Source organism: Pimephales promelas, chromosome 25 (assembly GCF_988280905.1).
Source record: "Pimephales promelas chromosome 25, fPimPro1.hap1.1, whole genome shotgun sequence".
Lineage (NCBI taxonomy): Eukaryota > Metazoa > Chordata > Actinopteri > Cypriniformes > Leuciscidae > Pimephales > Pimephales promelas.
The window spans coordinates 850,676-870,967 of NC_142793.1; the positions used below are offsets into that span (position 1 = coordinate 850,676).

Below are 20,292 nucleotides of genomic sequence, written 5' to 3' on the forward strand. Positions count from 1 at the left end.
TTAATAATCTTCTATCACGTCTTCTATCAACTAACATACTAAAGCAGATCTACAGTACAAGATTATCATTTTAACTGTAGCGTGTTATTCAATATCAAATATTTTTAATGTATTAAATTGCAGCTTTATTAAAAAGATGTAATTACAAATACATTGAAAAACATGACAGACGTTTCAAAATATGTTACAATACAGTTTATTTTCCTTCATCATAAATGCTTGTCAGTACAATAATAATAATTCTACTCACTGTGAAGTTCAGCTCACTGAATCTGATACAAATGTGAACTATAATACAGTAAATTTGCATTTAATTACACGTGTCCAGAAACATTACATTACAATAGTTTACACTTACAGAAAGTTCTTTTATCATATACTATTTATGTAAAAAAAATTAAAGTTCGGTCGTCTATATATATATATATATAATCTTAATTAGGCTCAAGAAGACTCTTAAATATTTTAATGTAAATGATAAAATTCACAATATGTTAGAAATGGCTATAAAACAAATAATTTGAGGTTGTGTTTGATTTATGAGTATCTTTTGTACCTTGTCACCTGATATCAGTTTAGGGAGACACATGTCAATGGGCTCCACACAAACGTGCGTTCGCTGTGAAAGTGTTTCTCTCTTTTAGATATATCCATCATTGGTGTGTGTCTTCTTCAGAATGAATGATATTGAGCTGTGTGCACCTGCTCTTCTGTTCTCTGTGAACTAGCACACGTTTATGAGAGCGTATGAACGCACGTGGAGCCGTGTATGGTTATGCCATTAAATGCCTCGCAGAGTTTCATGGATCGGATAATTGGCTAAAGTAATGGTGATAGCAGCTGTTTGTTTTTTTGGTCTTGGCTGTGAAACTGACATGGGATCCGCTGTGCTGCAGTCTATGTAGGGCTCATAGTAGTGCACATGCTCCACATGCTGTGTGACGCGCGTGTGTGTGTGAGGAACCCAATCTGACGCGCCTCGTTTCCTGATTCCAACACCCGTCTGTTGCTTTAACCCTCCGCCACTCTTTATTTGGGACTCACACTTGTGTTCTCAACGCTCAAAAGCGACTGAACCCCTGAAATGTACTGTTAAATTAAATGATATTACATTTATATGACGAAGAGTTTTATTACATTTAATTACTTAATTGTGTGTAGAACACTAAAGACTTTATTTCATTTGTACATTTTTTTCCACTGTATTCATCCTATTATTTGTAGAATAGAAAATCCATGGTCCTGGACGGTTGTAACTCACTGCTGTTTGTTGACAGTGAAACTCTGAGTGAACAGAGGAAGGGGTCAGGGGTCGTTTGGGGGTTTGATGAACACATTGACTGGGAGGGTTTGCTTAAGTCTAGGGCCGCCCTGAATCAGACACTGGTGGGCGATCTGCACTTTAGCTGCGTTAAAAGGTCTATAAATATTTAATATGCTGATATTTTTTTTTACAAAACCCTGCATTCGTTATACTTTGTGTCATTGTGAATAGCCAGTCAGTCATAATACACATTCAAGTTTCATGAAACGATTCTTGTTTTTTGTCAGATGTGACTTGGCATTTAATAAGTGAATCAGATACAGATTTATAGCCTTTGAGAAAGAAGTGCACATACTTACACATACAGTACAACAAATACTGTTAGGATTTGCAGACAGAAAGCGCAGAACAGCCCGGGAAGCTCAAAAAGATCTTTATTAAAGGGATAGTTCACCCAAAAATGAAAATTAAGTAATTAATTACTCACCCACATGCTGTTTCAGTGAGTTTCAGATTCAGTGTGTGTGTTTGCAGGGATGAGCCAGTGCTTGTTCCAGTGAGTTTCAGATTCAGTGTGTGTGTTTGCAGGGATGAGCCAGTGCTTGTTCCAGTGAGTTTCAGATTCAGTGTGTGTGTTTGCAGGGACGAGCCAGTGCTTGTTACAGTGTGTTTCAGATTCAGTGTGTGTGTTTGCAGGGATGAGCCAGTGCTTGTTGCATTGTTTTTCAGATTCAGTGTGTGTGTTTGCAGGGACGAGCCAGTGCTTGTTCCAGTGTGTTTCAGATTCAGTGTGTGTGTTTGCAGGGATGAGCCAGTGCTTGTTGCATTGTTTTTCAGATTCAGTGTGTGTGTTTGCAGGGACGAGCCAGTGCTTGTTACAGTGAGTTTCAGATTCAGTGTGTGTGTTTGCAGGGATGAGCCAGTGCTTGTTGCATTGTTTTTCAGATTCAGTGTGTGTGTTTGCAGGGACGAGCCAGTGCTTGTTCCAGTGTGTTTCAGATTCAGTGTGTGTGTTTGCAGGGATGAGCCAGTGCTTGTTCCAGTGAGTTTCAGATTCAGTGTGTGTGTTTGCAGGGATGAGCCAGTGCTTGTTCCAGTGTGTTTCAGATTCAGTGTGTGTGTTTGCAGGGATGAGCCAGTGCTTGTTGCATTGTTTTTCAGATTCAGTGTGTGTGTTTGCAGGGACGAGCCAGTGCTTGTTGCATTGTTTTTCAGATTCAGTGTGTGTGTTTGCAGGGATGAGCCAGTGCTTGTTGCATTGTTTTTCAGATTCAGTGTGTGTGTTTGCAGGGATGAGCCAGTGCTTGTTGCATTGTTTTTCAGATTCAGTGTGTGTGTTTGCAGGGATGAGCCAGTGCTTGTTCCAGTGTGTTTCAGATTCAGTGTGTGTGTTTGCAGGGACGAGCCAGTGCTTGTTGCATTGTTTTTCAGATTCAGTGTGTGTGTTTGCAGGGATGAGCCAGTGCTTGTTGCATTGTTTTTCAGATTCAGTGTGTGTGTTTGCAGGGATGAGCCAGTGCTTGTTGCATTGTTTTTCAGATTCAGTGTGTGTGTTTGCAGGGATGAGCCAGTGCTTGTTCCAGTGAGTTTCAGATTCAGTGTGTGTGTTCCCAGGGATGAGCCAGTGCTTGTTCCAGTGAGTTTCAGATTCAGTGTGTGTGTTTGCAGGGATGAGCCAGTGCTTGTTGCATTGTTTTTCAGATTCAGTGTGTGTGTTTGCAGGGATGAGCCAGTGCTTGTTCCAGTGAGTTTCAGATTCAGTGGGTGCGTTTGCAGGGATGAGCCAGTGCTTGTTCCAGTGAGTTTCAGATTCAGTGTGTGTGTTTGCAGGGATGAGCCAGTGCTTGTTGCATTGTTTTTCAGATTCAGTGTGTGTGTTTGCAGGGATGAGCCAGTGCTTGTTCCAGTGAGTTTCAGATTCAGTGTGTGTGTTCCCAGGGATGAGCAAGTGCTTGTTCCAGTGAGTTTCAGATTCAGTGTGTGTGTTTGCAGGGAAGAGCCAGTGCTTGTTACAGTGAGTTTCAGATTCAGTGTGTGTGTTTGCAGGGACGAGCCAGTGCTTGTTGCATTGTTTTTCAGATTCAGTGTGTGTGTTTGCAGGGATGAGCCAGTGCTTGTTACAGTGTGTTTCAGATTCAGTGTGTGTGTTTGCAGGGATGAGCCAGTGCTTGTTGCATTGTTTTTCAGATTCAGTGTGTGTGTGTTTGCAGGGATGAGCCAGTGCTTGTTGCATTGTTTTTCAGATTCAGTGTGTGTGTTTGCAGGGACGAGCCAGTGCTTGTTCCAGTGTGTTTCAGATTCAGTGTGTGTGTTTGCAGGGATGAGCCAGTGCTTGTTCCAGTGAGTTTCAGATTCAGTGTGTGTGTTTGCAGGGATGAGCCAGTGCTTGTTCCAGTGAGTTTCAGATTCAGTGTGTGTGTTTGCAGGGATGAGCCAGTGCTTGTTCCAGTGTGTTTCAGATTCAGTGTGTGTGTTTGCAGGGATGAGCCAGTGCTTGTTGCATTGTTTTTCAGATTCAGTGTGTGTGTTTGCAGGGACGAGCCAGTGCTTGTTCCAGTGAGTTTCAGATTCAGTGTGTGTGTTTGCAGGGACGAGCCAGTGCTTGTTGCATTGTTTTTCAGATTCAGTGTGTGTGTTTGCAGGGATGAGCCAGTGCTTGTTGCATTGTTTTTCAGATTCAGTGTGTGTGTTTGCAGGGATGAGCCAGTGCTTGTTGCATTGTTTTTCAGATTCAGTGTGTGTGTTTGCAGGGATGAGCCAGTGCTTGTTCCAGTGTGTTTCAGATTCAGTGTGTGTGTTTGCAGGGATGAGCCAGTGCTTGTTCCAGTGAGTTTCAGATTCAGTGTGTGTGTTTGCAGGGACGAGCCAGTGCTTGTTGCATTGTTTTTCAGATTCAGTGTGTGTGTTTGCAGGGATGAGCCAGTGCTTGTTGCATTGTTTTTCAGATTCAGTGTGTGTGTTTGCAGGGATGAGCCAGTGCTTGTTGCATTGTTTTTCAGATTCAGTGTGTGTGTTTGCAGGGATGAGCCAGTGCTTGTTCCAGTGAGTTTCAGATTCAGTGTGTGTGTTCCCAGGGATGAGCCAGTGCTTGTTCCAGTGAGTTTCAGATTCAGTGTGTGTGTTCCCAGGGATGAGCCAGTGCTTGTTCCAGTGAGTTTCAGATTCAGTGTGTGTGTTTGCAGGGATGAGCCAGTGCTTGTTGCATTGTTTTTCAGATTCAGTGTGTGTGTTTGCAGGGATGAGCCAGTGCTTGTTCCAGTGAGTTTCAGATTCAGTGTGTGTGTTCCCAGGGATGAGCAAGTGCTTGTTCCAGTGAGTTTCAGATTCAGTGTGTGTGTTTGCAGGGATGAGCCAGTGCTTGTTCCAGTGAGTTTCAGATTCAGTGTGTGTGTTTGCAGGGATGAGCCAGTGCTTGTTGCATTGTTTTTCAGATTCAGTGTGTGTGTTTGCAGGGATGAGCCAGTGCTTGTTCCAGTGAGTTTCAGATTCAGTGTGTGCGTTTGCAGGGATGAGCCAGTGCTTGTTGCATTGTTTTTCAGATTCAGTGTGTGTGTTTGCAGGGATGAGCCAGTGCTTGTTCCAGTGAGTTTCAGATTCAGTGTGTGTGTTCCCAGGGATGAGCAAGTGCTTGTTCCAGTGAGTTTCAGATTCAGTGTGTGTGTTTGCGGGGATGAGCAAGTGCTTGTTACAGTGAGTTTCAGATTCAGTGTGTGTGTTTAGAGTGAGTTTCAGATTCAGTGTGTGTGCTTGCAGGGATGAGCCAGTGCTTGTTACAGTGAGTTTCAGATTCAGTGTGTGTGTTTAGAGTGAGTTTCAGATTCAGTGTGTGTGCTTGCAGGGATGAGCCAGTGCTTGTTACAGTGAGTGTCAGATTCAGTGTGTGTGTTTTCAGGGATTGCTGTAAAATCGGTTGTGTGTTTTCAGACCAAGACACCTGGAGTGGGCTTTGTGAAGATTCATGCTCCTTGGAACGTGCTCTGTCGCGAGGCTGAGTTCATGAAACTGAAGATGCCTACTAAAAAAGTAAGGTTTGTCCAGCATGCCCAGTGTAAAGCAGAGATGTGACGAGTGATGACTGTGATGACGCTGTGCTCCTACTGTAGGTGTATGAAGTCAAACACAGAAGCGGTGTAATGGAAAAGATCAACGCGTTCATCAGCAAACTTACAGATCCTCTTCATCCCAACCTAGAAGAGAACCGCACGCAGAAAGTGAAGCACCTCTCGTACCCGTTCTCCAGAGAAAAGCAGCATCTGTTAGTGTCCACCTCCATTCTCAAGCACCAAACACTTCTTAATGTCTGTTATATGTGCTGTTATAGACAGTAGGTGCGAATCCTTTTTACAGGCCTTTTCTCAATTTGACAAGAATGTAAAAAAGGACATAAATTCTGCTGTGTTTAGACCAAACTACCCTTCAGTTTTGATGCAAACACAAGTATGTGCAGACAAACCCGCAAACATGTATGAACACGAACACTAGAAGGTCTTAGTCTTCAGTCACGGGTTGTGTGGTAGAGACTCAACACACAAATAACATGAAGATGATGATGAAGGTAGACAGGCTTTATTTCCAACAAGGTACATCCACAAAACAACTACACTTAGACGAGACCCAACAAACACTGAACTCAACGGAACTGAACTTCAATTGGGTTGATATTGACACACACACACACCTGAATATAATGATGCACTTTTATTATTATCATTATCACTGTTATGATAATTATACCCCTGCATTATTACATGCAACTAACCCTAAACCAAACGTAACCCTAACCCTAAGTACAGCGCTAGTAAACACTGGTGTTGTTGTACTCGTAGCATCTCCAGGAGTTAGTGCAAAGTTATTAGTTATTTTTAAAGTTATTTATAACTACACACTTACTAAAGTTATTAGTAAGTGTGTAGTTATAAAAATCACACACGTACAGTATGCACATACTGTACTGATGATAATATCTACATCACACACCCTAATGCGTAACTTATACTTTGGGCTTTGAGAAACATTTTCAATGTTTTAGGACAAATTTTATAAGGGAGCATAAAAATTACTGGAACAATCAAGTTGACTCGTAAGGTAATAATATTAATATATTCTTGGCAATGTAGGTGTCACAACAACAAAAACTGTATTGGATGCACAACTTCAGAGCCAGGTAAAATAACCTTATAAAAAAACATTGTCTAAATGTCCTTGCTCTCATGTGAAGGAAGGTCATTTTCGTAAATGAAAGACTAAAACTATTAGTCAAAAAACATTTCTGTGAACTGAAATTAAATTGAGATTTAAACCTAAATGAAACACTAAAATTAAACCAAACGAACTACAGTTACTGAAAAACCTACTGAAATGAAATAATAATTAGCAAAAATAAATAATCATTTTCGTAATAAAAAGCTCTAACTCTGTACCGGAAAATCAAGTTCCCTTTCGAGAATTGCAGAGACTATTTATATAGAGACATGCCACTTCCTCAATCCTTAATACAAATGTATAGGGAAAACCCGTAACACCAAAGATGGCTACCACGAACTAACACGAACTGGTAGTTCCACGAGTCCTTTTATAGTTGATTTCTTTCAGTTAAGCACACTCTTCACATACATGTCGAAAGAGCGGATGGTAACCGGTTAAAGAAAACACTCTGTAAAATGCTACAAATCAAAGTGGAAGTAAATGCATTATAATAAAACAAACCCGCGATAGAGCGGTCATCTTCGTCTTTGCGCAAGCATTCTCACTCTCAAAACAGGACACTAATCTGTTTATTTTTAAGTGTTTGTAGTATTATTTTATACGGAAATCAATTATTTGTAATTCCTATGATGAGAATAAAGTTAGGGTTAATTAAAATTAAGGAAAATAAATATATTGATCTGAAATATAGCAAATTAATTTTAATTTATTAATTAAAAGGTACAATAACCAAACATATCTCAGGCTTTTTTTTAAATCTTTTTAGTAGTTTAATTAACATACTAATTATATGAAACTATTATCAGTACACTCTAAATAAACTGGTTCTATGTCTTTATTAGTAAATTAAATCTAAGCCTTTATTAATATACTTTTATTATTTTTAAGACATTTATAAAAATGCCTTCTATATTTCTTTTCACTCCACTGTACTCCACCACAGGCGACCGCATGTACGGAATTGGTTATTGTCATTTCACCATATTTTTGAACAGACAGTGTGTTTACTTGGAAATATTACTGTATATTTTCAATTTAATTTATATTTCCATCGTAAGTTTGGTCTTAAATTTAATTTCGAAGTGGTATTAAAAAAAGTCTTAAATTTAAATTGTTTATACCTGTAGCCACCCTGTCCACAGGTCTCTGATTCTGAACCATTTGCAATGTCTGGGTCTCAGAATCAATATATACAAGAGCAAACTGTGATCTTTATGGGCACGGTCATCGACTCTATGACTATGAGAGCGTGCCTCACAGCAGAGCACATGCTCTCTATTCAACAGCTCGCAGCCTCATTCAGGGTAAGGTTGGGGAGTGTTACACGAGAGCAAGCCTGTCTCCGGCCCCTGGTCAAGTGCAGAGCAGAGCTTACACATCAACTGCCTGGAAATGAAAGCAGTTTGTCATTTCTGCCAAACATCAGGGGACACCAGGTGTTAGTCCGGACGCTAATACATCTGTAGTGTCTTACATAGGTCGGGCAGCCTGTACGCCCTGGTAAGAGATCTCCTTATTTGGACTCAAGCCAATCTGAGCTCCCTGAGAGCAGCACCTATACCAGGCATCCTCAACAGGGGTGAGGATATGCTGTCACGGGGCAACACTTCCCTAGGCGAGGGGTCCCTGATATGGAAAGTGTTTGGCGAGGCCGAAATCGACCTCCTTGCCCCAAAGAACAGCACTCATTGCACAGTGTTCTTGCGTTGGCCCATCGTTGGGCCAACTGCCCCCTTTATGCATTTCCCCCCATCTCAATGAGACCCCAGGTTATCGTGCGGGTCAGGGAGAGCGGATGCACAGTCCTCCTGGTAGCCTCCCTCTGGAAATCCAGAACATGGTTTCCGGAGCTGGTTCAGATGGTGGACAAAGTCCCCTGGCTGATTCCATTGAGGAAAGACCTCCTCACGCTGGCGGAAGGGATGGTATGGCATCCACGACCCGATTTATGGGCTCTCCATGTGTGGCCCCTCAATAGGTACCCGGGGACCTTCCTGAGAATGTCCTAAGCATGATCAATGAAGCCAGAGCCCCTTCTACTAGGCGCCTGTATGCTTCTAAATGGTCAGTGTTTTCCTGTGTCATGCGAGGTACCAGTGGTGCTCTCCTTCTTACAAGAGCTATTAGATGCGGGCAGGACCCGTCCACGCTCAAAGTGTATGTGGCAGCCATCGCAAACTTTGCTGAAATTAAAGGTACTGGAACTGGTAGTGTTCTTTTAAAGCTACACTGTGTAACTTTTTTAGTTTATTCTTAGCTAAAAACACCTAGTTCTTTCAAAAATATATGTGCTCATTAATGTATATTTACTTCGTTCGAGTAATAAAGTATTCTCTTGAGTGTATAATATGCCATAGGAAATAGATACGGGTAAGGGGTTCTAATGTCGGTCGCCATGTTGCCCCTCCATCTTGAAAGTACATTAGCCAAAGAGGGACATACCCGTTAATTCAAGCTTCGCCTTTCGCGTTTACGTTTGAGTTAACACTCATAGACGAGGTCGAACTGAAAGCCATGTTAATCTTGGACTACATTGGCCACCGTAGGAGTTAAAACGAAATCGGAATTGAGAGGAACAGAAACTAATATTCAGTGGATGGTCATATATCTTTACACCGCTAGATGGGGGTAAAAATCACACAGTGTAGCTTTAACTAAACTAAATTAAAATAAAATAAAAAATGTGAAATGTGAAACTAAATATATAAAAAACTGAAAACCATTAATGAAACTAACTAAAACTAAACTGGAATCTGTAGGATATTTGAAAATGAAATTAAAATAAAGTGTAAAACTAAAGTGGACCTTCGTAGTGAAAGTGTTGCCTTATATTTCAGCAGTGTTTACAGCAAGTTACTGGCCCTAGTGCAGTTGAGTTCTGTTCAGGTGTTATGAATGAGATTTGCACTTGTGATCTGTGTGAATGGACCTGAATGCAAGAGAAAGATTGACGCAAAACACGCTCTGAAAAACATTGTGACCTTTTATCTTTACAGGTTTGATTTATCCGACAGAGATTCCTTTTTTGACAGTAAAACAAGAGGCTCAATAGTAAGTATAAAGTATTGTCACATGCATAGTTTTAATGTCATATTTGATCATTAAATGTTTTGATAAGTGCATTGTTTTAGGTATGTGAAGTTTTGAAGCGAACCAAGTGCACAAAAGCCAAATTCAGCATGGGTGAGCTACCGCTTTGCCTATGCAGTTTGAAATCTATTATAGTTTTTTTTCTTTTTAAATGAACAGCACCACGTTTCAGTGCTCCATACACTTAGATGTGCATCATTGACAGCAAACGTGTAACTGACGGAACAATCCCTCTGACATGTTGTTCAGGAATCACCAGCCTGTTGGGCAGCGGCGTCTATCTGGCTGCGTATCCACTGCATGATGTGAGTATCCAGCACTGTTTCTGTGGATCTGACACAGAGTTAGTTTGATTAATGGCTGCGTTAGCACTGGAATGATCTGTAGGATATGATAGATTATTCTCTTTACCATCAGGGTGATGTTGAAGGGGAGAACGCTGAACCTAATGACCGAAAGGTGAGTGTCAGTGCTGTGTGTGACCTCTGTGTGAACGGGGAAAAGGATTGAACAGTTGAACCGCAGACAGTGTGATGTGATGGTGAAGACTGTGGTGAAGACTGTGGTGATAGTGAAGGCCGTGTTTCTGCCTGTATTTCAGCTGCTGTATGAAGAGTGGGCGAGCTACAGCGTCTTCTACAAGTACCAGCCCATCGGCTTGATCCGGTACATCTCAGACTCTCACACAGCTCTCTCCGCACTTGAGCTTCATTAGTAATCTCTCGGTTGTCTCGCAGGAAGTACTTTGGGGAGAAGATCGGCCTCTACTTTGCTTGGCTTGGGGTTTATACCCAGATGCTGATCCCTGCTTCCTTAGTGGGCGTCATTGTCTTCCTCTATGGATGCGTTACTGTTGATGACGACATTCCCAGGTCAGTGGCCAATCAAAACGCACGGCGCACACATATGTTGGTTACTGATTCCAAATTACATGACCAAAAAATGTTAGTTTGTAACGTAATCCATTTCATTTAATTTTTTTAAGTACGGTTATTATGCATAATTTCAAGTATCTAACCCTAACCCTAACGGTTAATCTATCCACCTTATTCTGCTCTAAACAATGCGTGCTGCCATGACGACGACTTCGGTTGTCAACTTCCGGTTCGAGTCTGGTGCTATGCTTTTTGCCATGTGTTTTAGATTGTCTCATCCCCACATCGCTAAACTAAATCGAAAAAAAAAAATGTGATCTGATCATGTTATTTTTTATTAAATCACAGATAAAAACAAAACGAACGTTTGTCTTTTCTTACTAACTTCCAAAGGATAGCTGATGCATGACTGCACGATCTCCCTAATCCAGCAATGAACATCCGACAGTTTCCATCACCCCGACTGCTGCAGAATAACAGTACTAACAGGTTAGCCTGGTTAGCCCTTTGACTCTTGTCTAACTCTGCTTTCAAAGATACATAGTCTATATATTTTTCACTCAGGCCTGTGAGGTTAGGCAGAACGTTATGCCGAGTTTCATTCATGAGACCAAAGTCCCGTTTGCGCCTCCGTCATGATCATCTATTGTTTATATACTTCTTATTTATTAAAACCAGTCAATTGGTTGATGAAACATGGCTTGAAATTAGTAAGATACAATTAATAAAAAATGAAATTAACTTTAAAGAAAGGTTTATTTCTGGTTTCTCTTTAAGATCTCTGTGAAAGTCGCTTTCAGAACGATATTTTTATATCCACAAGTTTCCTACGCCCCATGAGGCCTTGCGTCAAAAGTGGGCGCGACTTCCGGTTGGAAGTAAACAAAGCGCGACTTGACATGCTTAACACTCGTTCATTCAACAGTTGACAGTCATTCAAGTTATAGCGATCCAAACTAGCTAACGATGTGGGAACACAACCTCAACGAAATTCAAATGGGTGAAATAACAGTACCTTTACCCTCCACAGTAGTTGATTGGGAGTATTATTAACATTATTAATAATCAATACTCATCAAGGCATCGTGACAGACAGATGTGCGAGCTGACAAACAATTCAAATAAAAAATACACACTAGTCATTGTGCTTTGGAGTTTATTCAAAATTAAAAATGAATGTGCTGCTTGAATACATTAACTGGCACATTTGGTATTCTGTCAACACAGGCTTTGATCCTGAGTTTAGGTGTAACATCAGTAGCGAACAGCCAATCACATGCTGATAGAGTTTATAAAATATAAAGAATTAAAAAAAAATGTACACAGGAAGATTCGTCGTCTTTTGGGAGGTGATGGAAACTAACGTTACAGTCGTTGGCAGGATCAGAGACGGGCTCTGGCATGATCACTCGTTTTCAGCTTATGTTCAAAACAATCACGTTTAAGCCACTGAACTAGTTTAGTCCGGTTATACATACTACCGCGAACAGCACATATTGTCCCTGAGCCCGTAACGACATCTCTCATAAAGATTTGCGTCTTTAAATAGTAAAATAATTCTCTGAAAAACAGCTAGCCTCTTCGCTAACTAACACACAAAACACCATTGGAATGATACTTCCGCCGCGTCACCGGAAGTTTCACCCACTTTATTTTTTACTGGAGCGCCCCTCGGAAACTTGTGGATACCACTGATCTAGATAATATATCATTGTATATAGATGAGTGGTCTGGACTTGAGTGTTAGCATTCTATGTAAACAAATACTTCAACAGGAAGTACAAAACCGTTTAGTCAGTTGAACACGCAATGAATCATGGGAAATAGAACGGGCGCAGAACAAGGTGGATAGTACTAAGTACATGTAGTTCCTTAATATTACTCAGTACTTGTTTGAGTTTAGTACATTGTAACTATGTCTCCTAAATAAAGTGTAACCTTGGAATCTGATTATGTAATCCAGATTACATGTAACTAGTTACTACCCAGCACTGTATATTCCTAAACAATTAATTTAGTCTATTTAGAAACCCAACACTTTTAAATAATTCAACAAAGGCAGAACGCAGCAGTCTGAGTAAAAAATAAACCAGCAAATTTTAGAGTATAGTTTCCACAAAACATTTTTGACAAGTTCTATTTTAATAAATGGAAATGCTGTTAAATCATGTCTCAGTGAAGCTCATTTCTTCAATAGGTTTCTTTCTTTGTGATGCCAGAAATACTGCTGGGTAATAAAGTTGAGCCCCCCCATCCTGAGCTAAAGCCTCAAACTGCTCAAGAGGAAGTTCATACGCTGAGAAAGAGCATATAAAACCCAAACATCTGTCTGAAAGTCCCTCTGGAGTTTGTCTCTGTCAGGATATTATGACAGCCTGAAAAGAGCCTGCTGGAACTGATCCTGCATTTTTATCCAGAAACTACACCTAAAATAGTTTCATTTAAAATAATGTTGTGATAGGTTTTGTACATGAGAGTGAAGGATAGAATGGGAGTTGGAAATTGTGTAACCTTTAGAAAATGAACCGAATGAGATGAAATGTATTAAAGTACAGTATGTAATGAAGCAGAGGTAACAGTCTGAAGCTGAACTGGATCAGGTGTGTGAGAGTCTCTACTCAAGCGCTTCTTCTGTGTGCAGTATGGAGATCTGTGACCAGCGGAGGAACATCACCATGTGTCCGCTGTGTGACCGCGTGTGCAGCTACTGGAACCAGAGCACGGCTTGTGGGACGGCCCGCGCCAGCCACCTGTTCGACAACCCCGCCACCGTCTTCTTCTCCATCTTCATGGCACTATGGGGTGAGCTACCGAGATCCTGAGATCCCAAGAGGCTGAGCTCCCGAGAGCCTGAGATCCAGAGACTCCGTGATTAAATTAACACTCCTGGTGTACATATACACTCACCTAAAGGATTATTAGGAACACCTGTTCAATTTCACATTAATGCAATTATCTAATCAACCAATCACATGGCAGTTGCTTCAATGCATTTAGGGGTGTGGTCCTGGTCAAGACAATCTCCTGAACTCCAAACTGAATGTCAGAATGGGAAAGAAAGGTGATTTAATTGATTTTGAGTGTGGCATGGTTGTTGGTGTCTGAGTATTTCACAATCTGCTCAGTTACTGGGATTTTCACACACAACCATTTCTAGGGTTTACAAAGAATGGTTTGAAAAGGGAAAAACTTCCAGTATGCGGCAGTCCTGTGGGCCAAAATGCCTTGTTGATGCGAGAGGTCAGAGGAGAATGGGCCGACTGATTCAAGCTGATAGAAGAGCAACTTTGACTGAAATAACCACTCGTTACAACCGAGGTATGCAGCAAAGCATTTGTGAAGAAGACACAACACACACAACCTTGAGGCGGATGGGCTACAACAGCAGAAGACCCCACCGGGTACCACTCATCTCCACTACAAATAGGAAAAAGAGGCGACAATTTGCAAGAGCTCACCAAAATTGGATAGACTGGAGAAATGTTGCCTGGACTGATGAGTCTTGATTTCTGTTGAGACATTCAGATGGTAGAGTCAGAATTTGGTGTAAACAGAATGAGAACATGGATCCATCATGCCTTGCTCCCTCTGTGCAGGCTGGTGGTGGTGGTGTAATGGTGTGGGGATGTTTTCTTGGCACACTTTAGGCCCCTTAGTGCCAATTGGGCATCGTTTAAATGCCACGGCCTACCTGAGCATCGTTTCTGACCATGTCCATCCCTTTACGGCCACCATGTCCCCATCCTCTGATGGCTACTTCCAGCAGGATAATGCACCATGTCACAAAGCTCAAATCATTTCAAACTCGTTTCTTGAACATGTCAATGAGTTGACTGTACTAAAATGGCCCCCACAGTCACCAGATCTCAACCCAATAGAGCATCTTTGGGATGTGGTGGAACGGGAGTGGATGTGCATCCCACAAATCTCCATCAACTGCAAGATGCTATCCTATCAATATGGGCCAACATTTCTAAAGAATGCTTTCAGCACCTTGTTGAATCAATGCCACGGAGAATTAAGGCAGTTCTGAAGGCGAAAGGGGGTCAAACACAGTATTAGTATGGTGTTCCTAATAATCCTTTAGGTGAGTGTTGGTCCAACTACAGGGTGTTAAAAATTATTGAAGGCAAGAGAAACAACAAGAAGAGAAAAAAAGAAAAACACAAGAACTACTGACTTCGAGCCATTACCATGATTACCTGGACTTCATTTCCAAAACGTCTGTACAATCAAATTAGGCTTACAATGCTTTTGGGAAACGCAGCCCTGGTCATAGTTTCTCTTGCCACAACAAATGTGCTTTAGGAACACAGAGTTGGAGTGGCCAGATGAAAACTTATATTAAAAATAAGTAAAAAATAAGCCCAACTAAAAAATAAAAGAGCCCAACTAAAGCAAACACTGATCACCATAATGGTGACATAAAATGAAAGATTCCATAAAACACCACAATCTAAACTTCTGAAAATATAAATAAGACAGTGTGTAGATGTATGACAGAAATAAAGTCATACTGGTAATACTAAGTGCAATAATGTGTAATGGCTCGAAGTCAGTAGTTCCAGGACAGTAGTCAGTGTTTCTCTTTTTTTCTGTTCTTGTTGATTCTCTCTCCTTCAATGATTCTTCATTAACATTAGGTGTCACCACTAATGGCCAATCATTACTTAATCACTTAATTATCTCATTAACTTTTTTTCTCAAATTTTTAACACCCTGTGGTTGGACCTACAGTAAAGTCAAGTCTTCCTCATTTATATAGCGCTTTTAACAATGTAAAATTTACATTGCACTATATTTACACCAGGAGTGTTAATTTAACACTGGGGAGTTGGGTGTGTGAGATCCCGAGAGCCTGAGATCCTGAGATCCCGAGATCCCTAAACCTCGAGATCCTGAGATCCCTAAACCCCGAGATCCTGAGCTCCTGAGATCCCTAAACCCCGAGATCCTGAGATCCCTAAACCCTGAGATCCCTAAACCCTGAGATCCTGAGATCCCTGAACCCTGAGATCCTGAGATCCCGAGATCCCTAAACCCCGAGATCCTGAGATCCCTAAACCCCGAGATCCTGATCTCCTGAGATCCTGAGATCCCTAAACCCTGAGATCCTGAGATCCCTAAACCCTGAGATCCCTAAACCTCGATACCCTGAGATCCCTAAACCTTGAGATCCTGAGATCCCGAGATCCCTAAACCCAGAGATCCTGAGATCCCTAAACCCTGAGATCCTGAGATCCTGAGATCCCGAGATCCCTAAACCCCGAGATCCTGAGATCCTGAGATCCCTAAACCCTGAGATCCTGAGATCCCTAAACCCTGAGATCCCTAAACCTCGATATCCTGAGATCCCTAAACCTCGATATCCTGAGATCCCTAAACCTCGAGATCCTGAGATCCCTAAACCTCGAGATCCTGAGATCCTTAAACCCCGAGATCCTGAGATCCCTAAACCCAGAGATCCTGAGCTCCCGAGAGCCTGAGATCCCTAAACCCAGAGATCTTAAACTCCTGAGATCCCAAGATCCTCAGATCCCGGGATCCCTAAACCCAAAGATCCTGAGCTCTCGAGAGCCTGAGATCCTGAGACCCAGAGATCCTCCATTCTGCTCCTCCATCAGTGTAGCCTTGTGTTTGATCCGACTGTCAGCCTTTCCTCAAGCAATCATCAGCACACACACACATATGTACACACACACACATGCACTCTAACCTGACCGCTAAACCTACCCATTACAATCACACACACACACACACACACACACACACACACACACACGCGTATGTATGTTGAATATTAGCTATAGTTGTAGTATGTGGTAGTAACTGTTAATCAGACACAGTATATTGCCTTACAGGTGCCATCTAGAGTTAGCTTACTTTAGCAAGTCTTTAGTGAATTCCCCCTGTTAGTTGGGGAATCTGGAGCTGTAAGAACAGTGTGTGTCTCTATCTCTGAACAGCTCTGTCTGTTTCAGAGTAAACATCTCCCGTCTGGAGGGTTTTATCATGCATGCGTGTACGGCTCTGCTCTGCTCAGTGTCGAGCGCTCAGGGATCTGGACAGGAAGTCGTGACTTCGGCTCGATTCGCAGGGCAGGAGTTCACACACCAGATTTACTGCGCAGGAGACGCACGACAGATGCTGCTCGTCCAACACACACACACATCACAGAGTATCAGCCGAGCATCGTGTGTCTTACAGTGTCCTGCAGAAATCGTCACTGTTCTTCATTCAGGCTCTGTGTGGCTGGAAAGTCTCTTATGACTTTCTTTTGAATTCTCATCCATGGATTCGACCAATACAGGAAAATATCTTTATTATGCATCATTAATCACCTCTATAATCCAACCGTTAATATTTGATCAGTTCCTGCTACATTTAGCGCAGTTCCTCAGGTGTGTGATGAGTTCATTAGCTGCTGTTAGTGTGATTAATGCTGGTGTGTGTGTTGCAGCGGCGTTCTTCATGGAGCACTGGAAGCGGAGACAGATGCGGCTCAACTATGAGTGGGATCTCACAGGCTTCGAGGACGAGGAGGTCTGATCACATGACCACACACACAGTCACATGATCACCACAGCTCATTTCTCTAGTGTCATTTAATGTTGTCATCCTCTTCTTCCCCGATGTGTGTGTGTGTTTGTAGGAAGCACTGAAGGTTTGAACATATTAAAATCTCTGATCGCTGACTGTATTCTCTTTATCCACGACTCACAGCTTTCCTCTCGAGTCTTTCACAGGGTTTCAAGCATGCGGACAGCTTTACACTCACCTGAAGACATACATCTTTCTCTCTTTCTCTCTCCCTTTTTTTCTTTCTTTCCTTCTTTCTCTCTCTTTCTTTCCTTCTTTCTATCTTTCTTTCTCTCTTTTCTCGTTTTCGAGTCAGTTCTGTCATATATATATATTTGTTTACGTCAGGATCACCCGCGAGCCGAATATGAATTCAGAGTCATGCAGAAATCTCTGAGGACAGACCACAAATCCCAGAAGGTGATTTCATGATAAATATGTTTGCGATGCTCTATAGCATTTCTGTGGAGCTGCTTTGAAACAGTATGAATTGCCCAAATGAACAGCAGTAGACTATGATATTTGCAATTTGAGTTCATCTTTTATTTAAATCATTTAATAGTTATCGGTTTTGTTTAAATATTCATAACCATGGAATTACTAGGTTAAAATTAGATCCCTAAGCTTGCCAACACTAAAAATACCGCTCTCTGATGTGAACACTGAAGGACATGAGGGTCCACCTTAGTGTTTCGCACTTGTTGTCCACTACAAATATCTAAACATTCTTACATTAAAAAAAAACATTACTGAACACATTTGAAAAATGTATCAAAATGAAGTGGGTATTGCTGAAACTGCCAATGCGGTCAGAACAATAAACTAAATTTAAATGGAAAACGAGTTATTTTTCTGACCCCATTGGTGGATATTATATTTGTTCTTGTTTTAAGCATAAAGTCACTCAATTTTGATGATTTTATTTTCAGTAAACTACACTTAATACCTGAAATCTTTGTAATAGCCCAGTAGATATTTGTGCTGAAAAGCTTGTTCTTTTTTTTCTTTAGCCAGAGAAAGAGAAGCTGACATGTAAAGACCGATTCCCTGCGTACATGACAAACCTCATCATGATGCTTTTAATGGTAAGGCTTGTGTTTCATATGAAGTCATACATCCGCCCACACCTCCGGGTAACACTTTACCATAAAGTCTAATTTGTTAACATTAGTTCATGCATTAGCTAACAACATTTCTTAACCTTCATTTTAGTAATAGAGATGCAGTAATTTAAAGGGGTTCTATTGTGCCTGTTTCTAGAATATGTTTTCATGCTTGATTGTTCAAAAAACACATTCTTTTTTACATATTTATTTTATTACAGCTCCTCTCTCCCCAGTCTGGCTCAAACACACTGATTTCGGTGCACAAGTCCAAATGTGCTGTGATTGGTTAGTTGGCCCAGTGTGTTGTGATTGGCAGCTATTAGCAAGTGTCCAGGAAATGTCCCGCCCTCCAGAACCGCAAGCTCTAGTCAGCTGTAAATATTAATGATGGCGTCAATTTCAAACCAGTTCGAGCCCGATTCAGACCCTGACAATGTTAACCTACACGAGGATCGAGCAGAACGGATTTAAAGGATCACTTGGCTGATAATTTACTCACCCCATGTCATCCAAGATGTCCACGTCATTCTGTCTTCAGTCGAAAAGAAATTAAGGTTTTTGATGAAAACATTCCAGGATTTTCTCCATATAATGGACTTCAATGGGCACCAAACGGTTCAATGACATGGGGGTGAGTAAATGAGCATTTTTAAAAAGTTTAATCCTTTAATTCAGACTTTGCAAGCAATGATTTCACAGGACGCTTCAGAGTGGTATGTTTTTTAGTTTTTTTCCTGATACAATTTTAAGTTAGGAAGGTCAAACAAGTGTAAAAAACAGTGTCTCTTTGAGAAAGCGCCAACACTGTCTTCTCTAATGCAACTCAACCAACAGCAACAGTACACACTAGCTAAAGCTGAAAAAGTGGAATCATAATAGGACCCCTTTAAGGTTTGTTCATGTTCATTTACTAATGTTGACACAATTTTTGATTTTAACAGATACAACATTTTATTTTGTATTAGTAAATGTTGAAATTAGCATTGTATAGGTGAATAAATGGTGTAAAATCATTGTTAATTGTTCATGTTAATATACATATCTAATGCTAATAAATGAAAGCTTAATGTAACGTGTTACCCACATCTGAACATCAATATTCATATTCAATCCTGCATGTGAATATGAATATTTGGCAGACATTATGATTTCATGTAACCCTGTGATGCATGGTGTCCACTAGAGATCTTAACAAACCAATTTAACTATCCAGACCACCACGGGTGATGACCGATGACCCTTGCCCATCACTCTATATGACTGTCCTCTTTATAGGTCGTTGTGTTCTTTATTTATGACAACAAAAAATCAGCATGGCTGACCAAAGTGATGAAGCATCAACTGCCTCTGGAATATCAGCTTCTGTCTTTTATTCCAGGAGATCCCGACAGGTAATAATACACTTTTCAATAGAATGAGATCTAAGGAAAACTTGGTATTATTAATGTATTTGTTGCTGTTCACCAAAATACATCTGTCATAGTGGGCACCATGCATCATGTACATCTGTTCACTGGGCATTTACCATATATACAGCACTATCATTCAACATTTTGTGGTCAGAAATTAAGACTTATTTAGAAAGGACAAATGTCAAAAATGTTAAAGAAATTCGGTTATGACTGTAACCCTGGTTCCCTGAGAAGAGGACCGATACGCTGCGTCTGGGCATTGGCGCTCTGGGAACGGGATCAGTGTGACTGGTGTCTGAGGCACTAAACAAACACCATTAATCATTGGCACACGGCAGTCCATGACAGAACCTTGCAGATGTGCAGACAGGTGCCATAGACAGCATCTCATTCCCTTCTCAGGGAACCAGGCGCTCCCTTTCAAAGTGGAACCTCGACGCTGCGTCTTGCTATTGGCACTATGGGGAACCAATAGCCTCTCTCCACCGTGCTGAGGGAACGCCTGCCTCACTATGCTGGAATATGCACAAACATAGTGGTATAGCAAACATTAGCTGGGTTTCCATCCAAACGTGAAGAAAATCGTTTCCCATGTTTGGAAACAAAAAAAAAGGCGAATTAGGTGCGTTTCCATCAGGTCGTTCTAGCGGCTGACGGTGGTCCCCAAGTAAGCAACAGAATCAGCAGAAACAGTAGTGATGTGTGTTGTTCGACTCAATGAGCGACTGCTTTAAGAGAACGGTGAGAGTCGGTTCCCGTCT

At 41.3% G+C, this 20,292-nt stretch overlaps 1 protein-coding gene across 2 annotated transcripts in view; it reads left to right on the forward strand.

Annotated features, from left to right (window-relative positions):
- ano1b (anoctamin 1, calcium activated chloride channel b) overlaps nt 1-20,292 on the forward strand; it is a 49,121-nt gene that overhangs the window by 9,575 nt on the left and 19,254 nt on the right. For both annotated transcript variants that reach the window (XM_089127970.1, XM_089127971.1), the window contains 12 exons: nt 5,189-5,287; nt 5,368-5,519; nt 9,466-9,520; nt 9,601-9,652; nt 9,809-9,864; nt 9,977-10,018; nt 10,161-10,225; nt 10,297-10,431; nt 13,076-13,236; nt 16,895-16,977; nt 17,362-17,433; nt 18,024-18,098. In XM_089127970.1, coding sequence (XP_088984096.1) covers nt 5,189-5,287; nt 5,368-5,519; nt 9,466-9,520; nt 9,601-9,652; nt 9,809-9,864; nt 9,977-10,018; nt 10,161-10,225; nt 10,297-10,431; nt 13,076-13,236; nt 16,895-16,977; nt 17,362-17,433; nt 18,024-18,098 — 1,047 coding nt within the window. The remainder of the gene's footprint in view (nt 1-5,188; nt 5,288-5,367; nt 5,520-9,465; nt 9,521-9,600; nt 9,653-9,808; nt 9,865-9,976; nt 10,019-10,160; nt 10,226-10,296; nt 10,432-13,075; nt 13,237-16,894; nt 16,978-17,361; nt 17,434-18,023; nt 18,099-20,292) is intronic.